Genomic DNA, 18,203 nt, shown 5'->3' with positions numbered 1-18,203 from the left:
CAAAAACGGGGCGCGCAGAGGCGGTGATAGGTGGCAGCAGTGATGGGTGGTGGCGGTGGTGATGGGTGGTGGTGATCCCCGCAGCCTAGAACAGCTGATAGGCAGTATTCCGGGAAGCAGATCCAACCATCAATCAGCTGCTCATCCTAAATCAGGCTGTGCTGAAGCTGACCAGGCTGTTTGCTGTAAGGAGGCAAATTGCTGGGAGGCAGAGCCAGATTTTTTTTCTTGTTTTCCTCCCCAAAAGCTAGGTGTGTCTTATAGTCCAGAGCATCTTATTCTTATAGTCTGAAAAATACGATAATTTGTTCTGAAACACTAGCCCATTATTGTAACTCTGTCCCCCTTAAGTTTCTTAAATTTCTAGTTGCCTGATGTATATTTGTAAATAGCATGCATGTACATAACTTAGCTGAATATGAATATACTGAGAAACACCTATTATTGCATGCACTCAAGAGGTCTATTTCATTTGCTCATAAATGTTTGATGGCCCAGTCAATAATTGTGGTTCATTCCAAGTATCTCTGACCTCAAGGCCAGACTAGGTGTAGCAGCAAACATATCACTTTAAATTGTACAAACATTGGCAAATGATATGAATGTTTAAGAAAAAAGTCAAAATCAGGACAGTAAGATACAAAGAAAGGAAATTAACCCTTTCCTTCCCTGTTACTGCTTCAATACAATTTTTCTTCAAGTTCCAAAATGCTAATTTTATTGAGAAAGCAAATCCAGGGAATTCTTTAATGAATATATGGTGTTTTAAGTTTGGGTACCTCACAGAAACCTTATTTTTTTTTATACCCTGAACTTAGCATGACAAAACATTAACAATAGTTCTACTGAAGATCTGAAGGTTTAATGTTTCTCCTAACATGACTATAAGGTCAGATGGAACACTGATTTAGCAATTTATAAGACTTGAAATACTACAAAGAATTTTCAGATAAAAATCAACCGAACCCTCCACTAAATTAAATTTTCAATTTGAATATGAATATATTCATATATATATATTGTGTCTGGGGATTGTCATGTGTGTTGGGCTTGATCTCTGGGTGTTATGTGAATTTCGTTGTATGGGTATACTGTGTATATACGTACAATGACAATAAACTTTATAAATAAAAAAAATATCATTGCAGATGAGTGTCAACATAGTCTTGTCCTTGTAATACAGTTTTATAAGAATCTTATGATGCGCAGTAGTTATACTTGGACTTAAAGGACACATTATGGAATGAAAAAAATGAACAGACATGAGCAGTTTGACATAAGTCTATGAACATCATTTTTGGAAATCGTAGCTGACCATTCTCCTATAGTATGTATCCCATAAACTATGACATTTATACCCCTACAGCATATATTAAACTATAGTTTGGAGGGAAAACAAAACCATTGATAATATTAAAAAGTCTGTTGGGTTTTTGGCAATATAAAACAAGGCATCACTTTAAAAAATACTATGATAATTGTTTATTAGCAAATGCAAAAACATGCAAAAAGCATTGTTACAGTTATTATGTGACTATAAATGGCTCAAAATACATAATTTACAGTCATGTGCAATCTATACACATGCAACATTGAACAACTGACATCTATTCTACCACATGTACATTTGTCTAGCTTTTAGACAGTCACATATTTTAAGCCATTGAATGGGAAAACACAATAGGGTTTTTGTGGATGCATGGATTCATATTTAAGAATGCATGACTGAGCCAACTGAAAAGTTCCATCCAGCAGAGTTGTACAGTATCATAACATATGTAAGCAATATATAAGAGACTTTGTTGTGAGGCCTACATTGTTGGAAATGGAAGCTCTTGAAATATGTTGCTTTGTTTGCACACACACCCATTCAAGTCTTTCATATCTATCCTGTCTACAGCATTTATGTGGCCAGTCATTCATTCATAATGTTCTTCCTCTTTTTGGCTCTCTTCTAAGTGGAAGATAGATGGACCACTTGAATTTCCAGTTTCTGAAGCTACTTTCCTAATTTTACAGCGACCTCAATGTATCTTTTGCGTTCACTTGTATTAGCAATGTGGGATAATTGCCAAGGGACTTGATGCATATTGGAAATTGTTCTGCCATATCCCTGATCCATGTTCCTGGCAGATGGAGCCCTTCTAGACACACATGGCACACCTTTGCTTTAATTCCTCATCCTAGTGAATCACAAACTTCTTCAACTTTTTCTTTCAGCTGCATGCACCTGCTCTTCCCCAATGCTAAATAAGTGTAGATTAGTTTTTATTGTTGTTCATTTCAGCTGACATCCTTCCCATTTAGGGGTAGAGTATTATCAATCTTTCATCTTGTTAAAATTAGTATTAATCTCCAAACCACATTTCTCTTCAAAATATCTGAAACTGCACAGGAGGGTGATGTCACATTCAAAGGTCATTCAATGTAAGGAATCAGATCAAGTGACCTGTGTCTTTCATATTCTTGATGAATTTTTCAGTGCATCTCTAAAAATGAAGTCTGCTGCTCAAATGTGAGTATAATTCTGCCATACGCTTTGAGAATCTTAAATGTGGAAGGTGTATCTGCCTTTTAGCCTCCTAGTTGTGGGCAATCAACAATGTATATTGGAAGTAGAGGCATACTTGCAAGGAAACAGTTCTTACAGAAAGGATTTTAAGTCATCACAAATAAATCAGCAAACAATTGCTAGTTGAATGGCAATATATCATATTAAGAATGCCTGCAACAGAATCTCCTCTTATTGCAATGTCAATTATTCTTGTTTGAAATCTTCTAACCAAGCTCATTGTGTGATGGAAGAAATATATGACCTGAAAGAGCAATTTCAATTTCTTGCATGGGTGAGGGTTTCATGCTTTGTTTTGTTGATGTGCATGCCATTTCTGAATTTAATATAATCTGCCATTTTTCATGAAATCTAAGAATCTTAATGATGCCATTGGATCTTCTTCCTTTTCTCATGCTCCTTCAGCAACTATGACTTGTCAAAACATTTTATGGACAGCTGCACTCCTTTTAATCCAATTTCATATCAGGAGGAACGGCACTGAAAAGTCCTTGACTTTACTATATACGGTAACATCAAAACATCTTCCTTTAATCTTTCAGTAACAGTTTGGGTTGTTTTTAATTGCTGCATTTTCCTCATGCACCACCAACATATCAATATCGCATGTTGATGAAAAATTGAAGAATGTTCTGCACTGTTTGAAGGAAATATTCCAACTGTTTCCTAGCAGCAAGAATTTCTGTATCAATTGAAGATCAGGAAATGTATTTTAACGGGCATGTCTTTGTGATTTCTTTTCACAGTTATTCAAGCATTCTTGGAAGTCATGTTTTAGTTCACAGACTATAAAACGATTACATCAAACTGTGGCTAATACTGTGTAGAACTGCTTTCCTTCATTGAATACCTAATTGTATGGAGAACATGTTTGTCCCTGACCAAAATGTAGCCATTTGTTTGGTTTCTCCAGCTAGGATTAGCATTCTAACAGGTACTGTAATCTATAGATCCACTGTTAAATATGACAAAAGCTTCTTAATTCCCCCCCCCATAGGAATGTCTTTTTATACAGTGCAGCAGAACCTTGATTGCTTTAAAAGTTACTTGTCACAAGAGTTAAGCCATCTCATTTTTCTGGATGATTTAAAATAACATTTTTTAAAAGGCAAAAATCACACAGCAGAAAGAAATACAGACTAGGGTACGACAAAAGAGATCAGGCATAAAATTATATACAGAACATAAGATGCAGTACAACATATATTATTGGAACACTGGTATGTAGATTGACTGTCCAAAGTCTAATTCATGATGATACAATCAGCAATTCAGCCTCTTGTCCCTTGATGCAATGCAGATTCTGTATAGTTAACTTTGAGGCAAAGCAAATCTTCCTCTGTTTAATGTATGCTGATCAATTAGAACAGGTTTTAGGCTAACCAAATATCTTGAGTATATGTCATGTTGATTCTCATGCTCAACTATGGGCCTGATTTGAAGAATCATATATCTTACAAGAATTCCATCTTGGAAAGCCAAAGGCTTAATGATGTGATTGTATATGAGTTACACATATTTGTAATCCTATAGAGTGCATCATAAACTCATTTGTGAATTTGCTGGGGAAAAATACTAGTAATTCTTTATTTTATATTTATTTTCTAAGTATTGTTTAATTTCAAGATGTAAACAGATAAACCTTTGGGAATGTTATCATTTGTTTCATGATACAGTTAGTCCTCAACTTATGACCACAATGGAGCCCAAAATTTTTGTTGTTAAGTGAGAAATTTGTTAAGTGAGTTTTGCCCCATTTTACAACTTTTCTTGCCACATTTATTAAGTGAATCCCTGCAGTTGTTAAATTAGTAACACGGTTGTTAAGTGAATCTGGCTTCCCCATTGACTTTGCTTGTCAGAAGTTCACAAAAGGGATCACATGATTCCTGTGACACTGCAATGGTCATCAATATGAGTCAGTTATCAAGCATCCAAATGTAAATCATGTGACCATGGGGATGCTACAACAGTCTTAAGTGTGAAAAATGGTCATAAGTCCCTTTTTACAGTGCCATTGTAACTTTGAACGGTCACTAAATGAACTGTTGTAAGTCAAGGACTACCTGTATACAAAAACCTATATTGTAGCATGACCCACATTTTATGGATGTGGCATGTGTTCATGAGGGTGGTGTAATAAAAGGCTGTCTGGCAGCCATTTTGAAAAATGTCTTCTAGAAGTATGCCAATCTGCTCATACTATCTTTTTTTACATTCCAACTATATCTTCTATATGACCAAATACAAATTATCATCAGTAATGATTGTCTTACAATGGAATATTATAAGGGCAAAATTCTTATGGCAGGTAATGCATTCATGGGGATTTAAATCCAAGTACGTTTAGTTCCCCCAAACACATTAAAGAGAAAAACAATTACTTTGTAACACAGCATATACTTTCTATATAGAATATATCAGATTAAAATCTTTAATATTTCTAGGTTTGTCTTAAAGATGTCTGCTTCGATTGGCACAGCTACAAAAATATGAAATAATTCAAATGGTTTGACCTTGATTCACTATGGCATTACATGTTATTGGAGAATATGGCTTTAGGTTAAATAATTAGCAAATCAGAATCTCTTTACAGCATTAATAATTTGAAACAGTTCATTAAGTACAAGAAAGAAACACGAAGCATGGAAGAAGGGCCAGCATTGAGTTCTGTGGAAGTCTCTTCCCACCTGACTTCGGAATGGGCGAATGGACATTACAGAGGGGGTTGTCATTTTCAGTGGGAGGATTATGAGCACCTCCCATATTCACTTTATCCACCCTTTCCTTTGTATGTTATTGCTTACAGTTTACTCATCTCTAGTCATTTACATGCCACTTGGGGAAGGTGAGGAGAACTAAGGTGAGGAGGAAGGTGAGGCGGCAAAGAGAGTTTTCTCTCTCTGTTTCCATCTAACGATTGTCCAGATATTTGCAGCCCAGATATAGTAGCCATAGCTCTGTATAAATCCATAAATCTTCAATGCACAGCCAAGTGGTACAGTATAGATGATTAGAGTCTGTTAAATGAATCGGCTTCTTTTTGAAAAGAATTAGTAATTTTAATCCCTCCCCACATTCCCCTTGACATTGGTTGTCAACAATGATAATAATATACAAAATATATTTTTCAGGAAGACATTGCTCATTTATGCAAGGCAACAATGCATGAAGCAAGCCCTTTCCAAAATGCATTTGGGAGAGAAATACGTGGCTTAATTCAGGGTAAAATTTCACCCAATCTATGTTTTTTGGTTCATTCTTTTTCCATTCCTTCTCTTGCACTTGTAGTTCTAAGCAGAGACTTTACTCGTAGAACAGGTAGTATCATTTTGCTATGGTTTAATTCTAAAGTCATGCAGTAAGAGACACATTTACTGCTTTCATCTATAATTCTCAACAGCCACAAAGCTTTGTTTTATCACAGCTATTCTATCAGATATTTAATAGCAATGCTTTATAAAGAACAATTTCTCAAGCAGCCTCATCTCTTGCGTTTGCTCTCTCTCACTAAAACATGTATGTTTTCTCTATTTCTTACGGCAAAAGACGTAGTCAACTTATCCATTTGCCAAAGGAGATTTGAAATACTTATCATCTGGAACATATTTCAAAGGAAAATCTTGCATTACATCACATTGAGCTGCCTCAATGGTGCTTACATTGCTATGTATTCCAACGTGATCCAGGCACAAAATGATTCCCATGCATCTATGGAATGCGATCTATCATTATAGCTGACACGTTGGCCTGATTAGTATGCTGTGCCTAATGTTGGTACAGAGTATGTGTAGGAAGCAAAAGGACAGCACTGCAGTAATTATAGGTAGCACTGCAGTGTTTCAGCCCTGGGATGCTTGACAGAATTCAAGGAGAGTCTGCTATGACTCTCATTACTTGTAGTTCTGAGGGGCACTCTATTCATAAAGGAGAGCATAGTCAAATGCCACCTTTCTAGAAGCTAACTTTCTTTATATAATTTCTTTCGCATACTGTACATACAGAATTTATATTTTAGGAGGGGATATATTGGCTATCAGAAGTAATAAAACAATTTTCATCTGTGACTTGCAGACAGATAAAGATATATATAAAATAAGGAAGTACTTGGCTTCAGATGGAATGAATATCTACTTCCAATTGCATAGGTTTTATTTGGGCCAACTTTTAAAATATATGATTGCTATTATGGCCATACCTATGTTTTCCTGTAACTGTTTCTTTTCTTCCTGTTTTGAAACTATGTGGCCTTCTAAAATCAGTAACTTAGGACAATCTTAATAATTTCATTTGTAAGAAACCTTTTTTTTTTTTTTTTTGCTAAAACTGCCAATAAGCATTCCCCTCAGTGAAGTCATAGGATTAAAAGGAGAAACTTTTTGGAGGAATTTTTACCCCCTCTCTCATTTCTTTTCTTTTTTTTTTAATGGTTATTACTTTAACAACACATTCACCTCCATGGATCATATATGCTCCTTCCTTGGGCTTCCTTTGTCTTGCTTCGCAGGGGCCAGCACAAGCAGTGGAGATCTTTACTTTCCTTGTAGCTCCGTGTAACATTTTTTCAGTACTAAAAAACCCACATATTTTTATTTGACTTTCAGACTGCTGTCACATGGTCAGGATTTTCTTGAATTTCAATACATTCAATTTCTTCTCGCTCCTTTCGTTTGGCTCGTTTCTTTTTCTTGTGGTGTTTTTTGGATGGTGGGAAGAATGTTAGGAAGACAGGTAAAATAACAAAACAGTGCAGAAGTATGCAACTGCCAGTGAGCAGCAAGCATTTGAACAGTGTGAAGGTCAAGTTTGAAGGCACAAAAAGGAGGGGGACCAACCCAATAAGAAAAGATGTAACATTTTGCAAAATTGCTGTTCCATGTTCTTGGAGTGAACATTTTATACACTGAGTTCTGGTATGCTCAGTTGCTAGTACAAATGTGTAAAGCAGGGGTGCACAGTGATCTATGGAAAAATTCAAAGTATAAATAAGGCACAATATAGAAATGCAATCCATGTCTACATTCCATAAAGTCATTAAGCCCAGGACACCCAATTCTATTGAGGTGACAGTGAGAATTAACCAAAAATTCCCCAGAGGGTGAATAACAAGGAAGAATGTAAGTAACAAGACCAGCAAGATGCCAAAACTTGAGATCAAGACAGGCATAATTACTGAGAGGCTGTACTGGTCCATGAAGACAAAAGTAGGGTTAAAGACAATGAACTTGATGCTTTGTTTCAGGGACAATGGTCTGAGTTTCTCCAATAATTCTATAACATCGCTTTGTGTTTTTTCACTAGTCCTAGCTACAAGATACATACGGGAAGCAATAATGTTATTTCCATTCGCAGACTTGGAGAAAATGATATCATTTTTAAAGTGTTGAAACTCAGACTTTCTTAAAAAGGAGTTTTGGAGGATGCTAAGGAAGTCACTTTTATTGGTTGCAGTGATATTCCCAGCTCTCAGATACTGGTAATATTGTTGAAGCCAGGAGAGTGTGTTGAAGCCTTCAGTCAGTTTCTTTAGGTCATCTTGGACAGTGCCATTCCAGTACTCAAGAGGTTCATAGATATAAAATCCTATCACTGGGCTATAATTGCTGAAGTATTTCTGTTGAATAACAGCATAGGACACACTTGGAGAATCACTAGAAAGCAAATTGATAATATTGACCCCATCACTGATTTGCAGGCAGCCCATAAAGGAGAAAGAAGCATAAATGAGATACAGTATCACTACAAATGGCTTAACATAGATATTAGTAATCCATTCATTGTAATGTTCCCTTACAAAATGCTGGATAAAGTGATTCTGGTACGGGTCAGCTTCATGATGAGAAGGCTGCTGGTGCCCATCACTCATCATGGTTTGGAACCAAACAGGTTTCCTTTCCAGATATTCTGCAGAGGGGATTTTACAGCAGAAGATACTGTGATAACGATTCTGCTCCAGCTGCCCAGCAAACACCAGGCAGGAGCCAAAGAAAGAGAAGATGTAGAAGTAGTTCAACAGGATGGAGATGCACATGTTCTGGCAGAAGACTTTCACAGCCTCAATGTTGGTGAAAGGACTGGCACCCATGCCAAAGGCTATGAAGTACAAGGAGCTTGTCATGGTGTAGGAAACCATTACATCCGAATAGGCGTCTGCAACCCTGTCTTTAAATGGTAAATTTTCTCTGGTTCGACGCCATCCCGACAGAAGCTCAAATACTCCTTTGGTTCCATGACCTAAACAAGAACAATGAGGAAATATGTTAATTTATTTTCACTGAATATCACATTTTCTTTTTTAATTCTATTTAACAGAGTAACTGAGTTGGAAGGGACCTCAGAGGTCTTCTAATCCAACCCCTTGTACCATTTTAAATATATAAATATTCAATTTATAATGTAACTTTTAACTTTTTATTAATCTTTAAAGTTGTTAAGTTTAACAATTTATAACTGATTACTGTATAGAGTAAATTAAATATGCAGTCTAGATAGCAATTAGTTATATTTAATCCACTGTTAATCCCCTCCCCCATACACACATCTCATTTTATTGTCAAAAGTTTGGTCAACAGAAACTAAAAATCAATACTTTAGCTGCCAACGTAAGACAATATTGATGTCCTTATCCTCTTATTAGCGCTTTGTGGTCCAGTCCTTTAAGCAGGATTCTACAAAGGTCCATGGTCCCTGTTGCTTCCTCCCATCAGATGAAAATCTCTATCTTCTCTTTGAGGCAAATGAATGAGCTGATAAACTAGGGGTGTGGAACTGTAGCCTTTCTGATAGTGCCAAATCTCAGCTCCCAGAAGCCTTCACTTCCAGTCAGCCAAACTGGCTGGGGCTGGCAACAGCTAGTATTCAGCAACTTCCCAAGAGCTCCCAGTCCCTTGGAATACAAAAGTCTATGGTTTGTAAAGTTGTTTGTGAATTTGATGGAGTTTAAAGGATTTGGACATGCAGGAATCTACATGTCAGAGTTCTGGCACCTCTAATAGTCATGCCAGGAAGGATTTTATGCAATTGTTCTTCATGAGGCTGGGTCTGTTGAAAATAGATCATCACTATATCTTCCCACCTGAGCAAACAGTGGGAGGAACAAGGCAAAAAGGATAACAAACTTTGTATGGCTTGTCCTCTTTTTCTGTCTATGTTAGGAAAACACAACTTGTTAGCAACAGGAGGAGATGTAAATCAGTGAATGCAAAAAATATAAGAAACTTTAATTCTCCTTCAGTATCTTATGTATGAAGCTTGACCAACCATGCGAACACTCTAACTAATATTTCTTAGCATACCAGTTTTGTACAATTATTTTCAATGAACCACAAGCATATGTACTAGTGCAGTGATGGCTAATCTTTTCGGCACCAAGTGCCGAAACTGGAGTGAGGGTGCACACACGCGCTGGAGTGCCGGAACCTGGAAGAGAGCAGCTGGCCAGTGCGCATGTGCGCAACAGAACCCAGAAGAGCAGCTGGTGACAGCGTGCATGCCCACAGAGAGGGTTCTGCGTGCCATAGGTTCTCCATCATGGCACTAGTGCAAGGAAGGGCACTGCTCATTTTAAATCAACAGTAGCTTTTCCATTGATTTCAATGGAAGCTAAACAAAATAGTTGGAAGCACTACAACATAGTTCTGTCTTCCTAGTTGTTAGTTTGTTGTTTGTTAAATGGAGTATTAGTTGTTCTTTGGGAAGTAGATTAATTAAGTTTAGAATTTTTTAAACCAGGTTATTAGGCACAGCTGGATGGGGCAAAGAAAACCAGTAAGTAAAATGAGCTTATTTTGATTGTCCAAGAAAAAAATAAAAATAAATTATTTAAATAAGTGCAAGGTTAATTAGTCAGAAAAGCAATAGCTTTCTTGGTTTAGAAAACATAATTCCAATTAAGTATCATTCATCACAAACTTGTTAAAAGGCTTGGGCAAGGTTATTAAAACTCAGTATGCTAAAACTTTGTTGCTGCATTGCAACACTTCAAAAATTAAACTGAAGATACTGAAGATTAAGCACTAACAACAGCCAACTTTCATTCAAGGATTCTCAAACTTAAGTATAAAAACAGATGCCTAACTTCCTGAAGATATTATTGTGGACATGATGAAAGTGTCTTAGGATTGTTTCTCTCATACACTAGTTGTAATATAAACATCACAGTACATACATAATTCATTTAAATATACACATATCAGACATGAAATAGTAAATGCTACCATGGAATAAATTTCTACAAATGCTACATCAGGACTATACAGCAATAGCTTCCTTAATAGAAACAGACAAAACATTTTATTTATTTATTTATTTATTTATTTATTTATTTATTTATTTATTTATTTGTATACCGCCCTTCTCCCGAAGGACTCAGGGCGGTGAACAGCCAAGAGCAAATACATGAATATAAAAATTAAAAAAACAATTTAAAACCAGATTAAATACTTTGGCCCATAATTTAAAACATCCCATTAAAATCCAATTTAAAATTTAAAACCGTTTCATCTTTGAAATCCAATCCTAACAAAGAAATTTGGATTGATGTTTTAGCCTATCCATAAAAAAATAACTAACGGTGGGTAAGATAGGACTAATATGCAGAAATGTTAAGAGTGTATATTTTGTCAGAATGACTTTACTTAGTAAAAATGTTAACATTAATACTCAGCAACTAACTCAGCTGCAATTTATATCACAGTGGGTTTCTTGTATGTCATTATTCCCATTATTATCCCTGAATCATGCTGACAGGCTACTCTATCAGTAGCCCAACATTTTAGAATATTCTTTAATCAAGTTGAAAAAAAGCAAGGATGTTTGCCCCCCCCCATTCCCTATATATTGTTGATAGGAAAACAGCAGGGGTACTTAAAGGTAAAAAGAAGAAATGCCCATTCTTTCTCTAAAAGGGGGTGGGGTGGGAATCACTCATCCCTGGCCCTGACATCCAGACCACAGTGTTTCATAAGGGTAGATCAAGTAGACTGCCTGGCTTCTTTGGAGATGTCCTGAAGAGGAAGGTTTCTAAATCAGGCAGTGGCTTTAATAGAGTGCCCTTTAATGTAAATTGGAACTGAGAAGGTAGCGAGCTTAACTGGTAACACCAAAAACATTCACAGACCAGTGGGAGAAACAGAGCCCACATTGTTTCCCACAGTGACAAACGTATAACTGATCCGATCTGAGAAAAGGCATATTCCTTTTATAAGTCAACAGTGCAGAATGGATTTCAGTAGCAGGTTAGGTTAGAAAGAAATACTGCTAGAACAATGGCTTGAGGTCTACTGAAGATAGAAACAAACTAGGGAACAAGGGACGTATTATTTTAAAACCAGAACTGATAAAGTGGATCCATCAATGAATACAATGATTATGGGCTGCTTAGTGGACAGATGTAGCTGACACAAAGTACAAAGTCTTTCAAATGAGAAGATCAAGAGTAAAATTAGCCATACTGTAGATTCAAACAGTTTAGCACATAGCTGGGAAAGCACTCCCAAAAGGCTCCAAGGAGGAACCAGACTGCAGAGGACAATATATGATTTTTTAGAGTTAGGCTATACCACTTTGTAAAACTACCCCTCCCACTCAATACAAACACGTCATCCTAATTTAACTCCTACATCACTTTAGCTTTTCTATGCATTTAATGAAGTGAAATGTAATTCACTAAAGCTAATGCTTTTTAATATATTTGTTAGCAAGAAAAAATGCTTACACCGTCTATATCACTCTGGTGAGCCAAGAGTACCTGAAACACCATGTAGAATCTAGTCTATAGTCTTAGACTATTAGATCCTTTAGTATCAGCTGGCTGAAGGAAGCTAAAGATCTCCTGGAATAGTTTTGCGTGCTCTACAATCTGTTTTTTCATGGAGAATCTGAATAATGCAATCAAATGTATGGCGATTATATAACAGAATATTTTGATTTTCTAGTAATGAATCTTCCAGATGAAACAGGACACGTACTTGCCACCTAAATCTTTCCATGGACCTCCCTGCCATAAACTTCAACCCAGATTAATAGCCCAATTTAAGAGCTAGATCTCATTCCTACTATAAGCCTTTCACTGCTTTTTGGAAGTACTTTTGACTCTAATTTTGACTCTAAGAGAGATTTTCCCACCCATCTCCTCCCACTTATGACTGAAACCTATAACCTTGTTGCTGGTATCCTTACGATTTATATTGACTGTTTCCTAATATGATTCAATTGCTTATTTGTACCTTATGACTATCATTGTGTTGTACCTTATGATTCTTGGTGAATATATCTTTTCTTTTATGTACAGCGAGAGCACATGCACCAAGACAAATTCCTTATGTGTCCAATCACACTTGGCCAATAAAGAATTCTGTTCTATTCTATTCTATTCTATTCTATTCTATTCTATTCTATTCTATTCTATTCTATTCTATTCTATTCTATTCTATTCTATTCTATTCTTCAGTAACCAGCTTTTCTGACTCTATCATGGGTCAAATTACCATGGGTCAATCTCCACATGGAAACTTCTTATCTAGGATTACTAAATTTTTAAAGTCCTCAATTTACAACCACAATTGGGACCAAATTTCTTTTGCTATGTCAGGTGGTTGTTAAGTGAGTTGCATCAAATTTTATGAACTTTCTTGCCATGGTTGTCAAGCAATCACTGCTGTTTTTGAGTTAAATGAGGTCATTAGGTGAATCTAGCTTCCCTCATTGACTTTGCCTGAAAGCCAGCTGGAAAGGTTGCAAATGACCCTGAAACACTGCAACTTAAATACATGCTGGTTACCAAGCATTAAATTTTAATCATGTGACTGGGGATACTGCAACGGTCATAAGGACCAGTTGTAAGGCACTTTTTTCGGTGCCATTGCAATTTCAAACAGTAACTAAATGAAAGGTAACTAAAGTCAAGGACTACCTGTCCTGGAATAGGATACTTTGCTCTCCCTTTTATTTGTTATGAAATCAATCACCTATTCATGACTTCTGGAAGAGAGAATTCCTCAGCATAAAATGTAAAAAGTAGATGTGCTGCAGTCAGCTTTCCTACTACCAGAACAGAGAGTTCTATAGAGAATCCATTCTCTGACATTTACAGTCCTATCAATCTCCAGCCAACTTTGTCTTCACTTTCTACAGTACAGATGTGGGTAGAGAGCAGGAGCTGATGATATATAAAGCCAAGGACTTCAGTTCCAACATAGGAACTGGTTATATTTGGAAATCAGGCCAAAGATTCTGGTGTAAGGACAGGCATCATCTCACACTGGATTTACCATGCTTCCTGAGAGCCAACCAAGCATTTGGATTTGAGTCAAGTTTGAAATGGATTAGCATCAAAGCTTTACATAAACATGAAGTGAGAAATCTCAGATATCTGGTAGTCATGTAAGGACCTGGTTTTAAGAGAGCATAAAGATGAAAGGAGAAGCAATTCCACTAAATCTGTGGCATGAAATTCTGGCAATGGGTTAGCATCTTGACCTTCTCTGAAGCAAGATCTTTCTCCCAGAACTATGCCGTGATATTTTATTACAACAAAAGGCTCCAAGAGAAACAAGAAAAGAAAAATATATCAAGTTACTAACTTAATTATAGAAAAAAAGTAGATATAATAATAGTGAGGAAACCAAAAATGGATAACCACAAATAATACTTTTTGTGAAATTATGGCAGAGAAAAAGCAACTGAAAGATTGTTTATAAACTGCTACAAAATTCTAGAATACTGGTATTCTACAGAGACTGTATAAAACCATTTTAAATTTGGTTTAATAAAGTATAAATGCATTTCTTGTGTGCAAGGCTTCATTGTTGCCATTCATAATGTTTTCCATTGTTTTATAGCTTAATTTAAAATGGGCATTAGCTATCATTTTTTAAACTAATAAACATCAAGTAATATGAGAATTATATACTGTTCCATCCTATGTGTTGTAAAGTGCTGTATTGAGTAACAGATGAACAGCAATAGCTTTAGTTAGATTTACATCCTTGTTTTACATGAAAATATATCAATATTTCAGTTTTATCTTTTGATTAACACCACTCCATCTTATTCAAAGTTATCAGTGTTTGCCTAAGAGAAAGATCTTCATTTTTAGTTCAAAATCGGTTTGTAGACTCTCTATTCATGAAGTCCTCTTTAATTAGGTTGTATATTTGAAATAAATATGTAGCAAAATGAAGGAAATAAAAAGGTACTTTAATTTCACCACCAACAAAATTATTCAGGCTTGTTTAGTAATATGCACTGCTGAACACTTTCATTGGAAAAACTAATTTTATGGAAAGACTTCACAAATGTATCATGTTTTCCCGAAAATAAGACCCTGTCTTATATTTTTTTGAACCCTGAGATAAGCGCTTGGCCTTATTGCCATGCGCTCAAAAGCCCGATTGGGCTTATTATCAGGGGATGTCTTATTTTGGGGAAAACAGGGTAGGTTTAACAAAAACCAAGTGAAGCTATAATAATATTTCTGAAAACAATTTCTTAATGCAATGTAACTTCTTCTCAACCTGTTTGGCAACTTCCTAGTCCTGCAAAGAAGGATGAATTTGTCAGTTTCATTAAAAAAAACTTTTCTCATTTATTCTAATATCATTCTAAGTATCATCAGAAAAATGAACTGATTTGTCTACCTTCTGCACTAGCAAAGTCAACAGTTACCTCAGCAGAAAGACTAGTGTGGCTGCCTGCCATGAGCTTCTACAGAGGATGAGACTATCATAAAAAAAGAAATGGAAAATCCAATTCATCATCACCAACATGGTTGAATACACAGAAACTCCATCAGATTTTTTAAAATATAAAGCTCAAGCCTGGATGAATATGTCTGTCAGTATCTCTTATTCCCACTTTAAAAAAGATCACTGGTTATTTCTATTTTGAAGATATTTATGAATTTCAGTAAAATTTATCAAAAACAAAGGGAATAAAAATTTCACCTATCCCCTATACTCTTCCTGGAAATTGCAGCAAAACTGTCATAGGAAATGCACCATGAATCCATTCCCACGGATTTCCAAACTGCATATTATCTATGTCGTATTTATTTATTTACAGGACTTTTAAGGCTGCCTGTCCCAGTGGCTCTAGGCAGCTCACAACAATCCATAAAAATATAATTAAAAACAAAAGTAACCTTCCTCCCAGGTGCCAGATCAATCGTCCTCACATTTCCACCCCCCCCATCCCTTCCTGATGCTTGGGGGGAAAACCAGGTGTTCACAGCCCTCTGGATGAGGCTGCTGGGGACAAGAACAAGTGAATACTGAAATATTTTAAAAAGCCCCTTTCTGTGGAAAGGGCATTGTTTGCAATACGGTAACAGGATATGATATGTATGCTGGAATAGTAGAGGTATTGTTCCAATTCGGAATTATGTACACATTTTTATTTGGGCATTTTACAATTAGATTTCAAGCTATTTTTTTCTCATTTAATTAACTCACATAGTCTACTAGTAGTATACAAAATGAATAAATAGAAATAGGAAGTTAATAGCCTAGCACAGAGGTCCAGATTTGACTGAGTCTTCACTGTTAAAATGCTGCTTACTTTATTCTTAGTTGATTACAGGGAAGTATAATTTAGGATAAAGCTCTTTGTTAATTTGGTCTAGATCAATTTTCTGAGTGAAATGGTAGACTCTGCATAAATTCCTATTTTGAAGCTATCATACCCTACTCTCTTCTGTCAGCCTCACTCTGTGTGTGGGGGGAGGGGGGAGGGGGAGACCCTTCCAAAATTATGATCTCCTCAACACAAACACATATTGTAAATTATAGACAGATCAAATGATAGGATTCTTGCTTGATAGGTCTGTTGATCTCTTGGCTGTTCAATATTTCAGTTTAAAGAGAAAAAGAACAGATGTCCATTCTCTTATGCAGAGAAAGCCAAAGGGGCCATGAAGAATAGTATCCAGAGGAGGATGGGTCATCGGTATCTATGAGAGGGCTCAAAAAAGGCAAGGCAGTATCACAGCAGCAAAATTGAAATAGAGTTTTGACTGTGCTACTGCAATCACCATCTTGTCTTTTCTGACACCCCCACCAGGACCTCTCATGGACACTGGTGGAGGGAGTGTTTTGCACAGACTGATTGGCCTAATGGAGTTGGGAAGATCACCATTTCCAATTGTGTCATCTCCAGGCTTGTCCTGGGTACTCTAGATTGCCTACATGGGAAGTTTTCTGTTAGGAGAAGAAAAACACTACTTTCAAACTGGAACAACTGAGGACTATCTAAGGGATGAGGACATGTCCCACAACAATGCTTAGTGTATTGCCTTTATGTTTGCAATAAGCAGGACACAAAGCCAAGCCCTTAGTATCACCTTGAGGTGGCTCAGATTCAGATGAGGCTCTGCCAAACCTTCTGTTGTTTGCAGCTTTTTTTCCCCCTGAATCATCATTTTTCCAGCATAGCTAACCATATTGCTTCTTGTACCATCCAAATGTACAAGTTAAGCAAATGTTTGCTTAAGAGGCAAATTAAGTCATGACCTAATTTATTTTGACCTATTCATTTTGGACAGCCTAATCTTAACCTGATTTACTTGATTAGACATGACTCAGAGCAACCCAAATGGCTCAACCTGATTTATTTGCGTGACCTGATTTACTTCACTGGGATCTGTCCAATATAGGCTTCATTTTTCGCTGAAGGATCTTAAGTTCCAATTATTGCATAATTGAATATTTATAGAGAATTATCATCATCACCAGCCGTTTAAACATTGCTACTTCAACTATGGCAAAATGTGTACCATCCATTAAATAACTCTCAGATTGCTATATAAGATATAAAAAATCCATGATGCATTAGAAATCACAGGTAGTCCTGGACTTATGGCCATTCATTTAATGACCATTCAAAGTTATGACAGCATTGGAAAAAATTATGGTTGATTCTTGACCATTGTAGCATCTCTGGTCACACGATCAAAATTTGGATGCTTCGAAGCTGGCATGTATTATGTGATGGTTATTTGCAATCTTCGCAAGGGGCTTCTGACAAGCAAAGTCAATGGAGGAAGCTGGATTCACTTAATGACTGCAGCAAAAAGGTCATAAAATCATATCCAACCAATTACTGCATTGGTTAACAGTGGAAACTCTGATCCAGGTTGTAGTCATAAGTCAAGGACTAACTGTAGGTTAAAACTTTAAAGCATTGAAAATATAATTCTGTAGTAAATGATTCAGCTGAATGTAAATGTTAAGAATGTTTTGAATTTTAAATAAGTAGGCCCAAGTACCAGGAGTGATATCTATTCATCCCCAAAGGCTAAGACTTGAGGATGAATCGTCGCAATACTCTTTGGCAGACTACTTCTTACAAACGCCATGATGGATTGAGGTTGTATCTACATACAAATGGCATGCAGAAAACTCTATGTCAGCAGAAAGCAAATCATTAATCAGGTGGGTCAGAGTAAAGTGGCTTATTATAAGTATGCGGAAACCCTGAGCACACCAGGCAACTTCCTACCAGGATCAAATATATGCTGCATACCTTCTACCAGCTCCAAAGGACTTGGTACAGTACAAGTGGAAAAGACTTCTTTGCAGGTGATCAGAAATTAAGCCTTTCGGTGTTGGGACTAGGAAAAAAAGCTTAACATTTT

At 36.4% G+C, this 18,203-nt stretch overlaps 1 protein-coding gene across 2 annotated transcripts in view; it reads right to left on the bottom strand.

Moving 5' to 3' along the window:
• Positions 1-1,467: 1,467 nt before the first annotated feature.
• Positions 1,468-18,203, bottom strand: part of PTCHD4 (patched domain containing 4) — an 81,856-nt gene continuing 65,120 nt past the window's right edge. For both annotated transcript variants that reach the window (XM_034426818.3, XM_034426819.3), the window contains exon 3: positions 1,468-8,806. In XM_034426818.3, the coding sequence (XP_034282709.2) occupies positions 7,173-8,806 (1,634 nt within the window). In that variant the 3' untranslated portion in view covers positions 1,468-7,172. The remainder of the gene's footprint in view (positions 8,807-18,203) is intronic.

The sequence above is a fragment of the Pantherophis guttatus genome, chromosome 1, assembly GCF_059756535.1.
Source record: "Pantherophis guttatus breed Tessera chromosome 1, ASM5975653v1, whole genome shotgun sequence".
Taxonomy (NCBI): Eukaryota; Metazoa; Chordata; class Lepidosauria; order Squamata; family Colubridae; genus Pantherophis; species Pantherophis guttatus.
The sequence above is the reverse complement of the archived record's forward strand: the minus strand, read 5'-3'. Positions and strand labels throughout refer to the sequence as shown.